This window comes from Folsomia candida, unplaced genomic scaffold (assembly GCF_002217175.1).
Source record: "Folsomia candida strain VU population unplaced genomic scaffold, ASM221717v1 Fcan01_Sc005, whole genome shotgun sequence".
Lineage (NCBI taxonomy): Eukaryota > Metazoa > Arthropoda > Collembola > Entomobryomorpha > Isotomidae > Folsomia > Folsomia candida.
Genome location: NW_019091197.1, coordinates 6,596,695 through 6,599,021, shown reverse-complemented (window position 1 = coordinate 6,599,021; position 2,327 = coordinate 6,596,695). Strand labels below are relative to the sequence as shown.

The 2,327-nt window shown below is 38.5% G+C and overlaps 1 protein-coding gene across 1 annotated transcript; it reads left to right on the top strand.

Annotated features, from left to right (window-relative positions):
- Positions 1-403: 403 nt before the first annotated feature.
- Positions 404-1,767, top strand: LOC110850461. Its single transcript, XM_022097894.2, has 2 exons — positions 404-828; positions 1,258-1,767. Exons 1-2 carry the CDS (start codon positions 516-518, stop codon positions 1,749-1,751), a joined length of 807 nt encoding a protein of 268 aa, XP_021953586.1. The 5' UTR covers positions 404-515; the 3' UTR covers positions 1,752-1,767.
- The last annotated feature ends 560 nt before the right edge of the window (positions 1,768-2,327 follow it).

The window sequence follows — 2,327 nt, the reverse complement described above, 5'->3', positions numbered from 1 at the left end:
CTAAAAAATAATATTTACTTATGCACTGCTGCACGTATGTAGTCAGTAATTCATATGTTCAGATTAGTTAGACTCCGTCATACAGTTACGTACCTAAGTACGTACGGTATGTATTTGGTATCTCACCACACTATACATATTTATATCTGCAAAAAATAAATAGTTTACTCCTGTGTATGCGAAAACAGCTTGACTGCCAGCCTTCAATCACGCCTACACACTTGCATACAATGAGCATCATGCACCTTGTTTGTAAATACACGTTGATCCCGGCACGTACATACCCTCATAATGATAAGTAAATTACACACTTTCCATCAAAATAACAACAACTAAGCAGCTCGTAAATACAGGATAAAAAGGTGCCGAGTTGACATTGCATGCACATTCTATCTCTCCTACTCGAATCGATATAAAATTTATCCCAGTTGGATATTTCTGTAAAATTTTGCCTTCACATTTGCTGTAGGATTGTTTCAATAAAGATATTTAATATCGCACATCCTGTATTCACGATGTGGAATCCCTATCAGCTTGACGACTACGAGGACCCATACTACAACCAAGCAACCAATTACACCCACCCCCTCCTCCCGAATGAGTTGGGATTCGCAGAAGTTTACGTGGATCAGGACAAAACTAAGGTTAAAGTGGACGTAGCAAACTTTACAGTTGATGAGATCCTTGTAACCACCTCTGTAGGCGACCTTGTCATAAGAGGCGAGCATGAAGATAAAGAGGATGAGCACGGATTTCTCTCCCGCTCATTTACGAGACGCTTTCAGCTCCCGGGCAATTCAAAAGAGGATGAACTGCGTTGCGATATTGGTAAATTTCAAATACATATATAATCCTAGCCCGCATAGTTAAAAATATAAACAAGTATATTCCAAATCGGCTATCGGGCCAAAAGACGCGCCAACTAATGGTTTCTTTACCCAAACTGCCAACGTCCTCGTAGATGTCTTACGGACGTCCGAAGCATCTACCAATGTCCGCCAAAAAGTAGTCGTTTGCACATCCAAATGCCTCTGTAATTAACATGTGAAGGCCCATGGAAGTATTTTGTGCCAACATTAATAGATCCTTAGTACGTCCACCGAAGAGTTGGCGGCTTGGGCAGGAAGTCCAATTGTTCAAAATATTGATATCCTTAACAAAATTTGGAGTTCCTAAAGATATCATTAAGACGTGGTGGCCAATTATGTACACATATTTCGTGGCATAAATAATGACATTTTTCCATGTTTTACGCAGATGTGAACGGCATCCTCACCGTAACAGTGCCTAGAGGCCGGCTTGAGGAGAATTTTAAGGGGAAAGTCCACACCATTCAGTCCGCAGGAAAGCATCCCCGTCATTCGAAGGGGTTTCTGGGGAAAATTATGTCCGCTGCGTTAACATCCCATCGCGATCTTCCTACTATTCTCGGAGTACACAAAACCAAGGACCAGTTCACCGTTTGTCTTGAATTACCTCACTTTTCCCCAGAAGAAATCAGCGTGAAAACGATGGACGATTTTCTAGTGATCCACGGGGAGCATGAGGAGAAAGACGATGGACATGGGCTTATCTCTCGGTCATTCAAGCGGAAATATCACCTTCCCCTTAATGCTGACAAGGACCAGGTTCAGTGCACCGTGAACGCAGAAGAGATACTCACAGTGACAGTGGAAAGAGTAAACGTTGAGAGACCGGAACATGCTAAGGAGTACAAAATTGTTAAAAATTGCGAACAGGGCTCAAAATAAATTTGGTTGACAATAATTCGAAGAAATTAAACTCCAAAATTTTTATTCTATAAATATTTCCTTAAACAACAAGTATCTAGACATAATTCTTACAAATAAGTTGGTGATTGATTATCTACCAGCTTGGTTCGAATCAATCTGAAGTTTTCTGTATGCAATTTATATAGTTTCAATTAAATATTAAAAGTGTAAATGTGAATGCAAATGTAAATTTCTTTATGGGGTAGCAAGATGCATGCAAAATACGAATAACATAGATATGTAAACACATTAAGTAATCAAAGTTTGAAAATTATTTCGATGTTTGACAAGTAAATTTTATTTATTCAGCTTTCACTTTCACGGATATAATTAAATTTAAATACCACGTCCAGTCCCACGAGTCAGGCATTCTATATATACATGTGTACATACACTTAATCGTGTATTCTTCAATGAACAAAACTATGTAAACTATATAATGGCGACCATGTGCATACATTCGTAATTAGTGTGTACATTCCTGTATAGTTCCTGTATTCCTCACATTGAGTTAATTTAAACTCAATTTTATTGTATATATAAATATGGAGATAG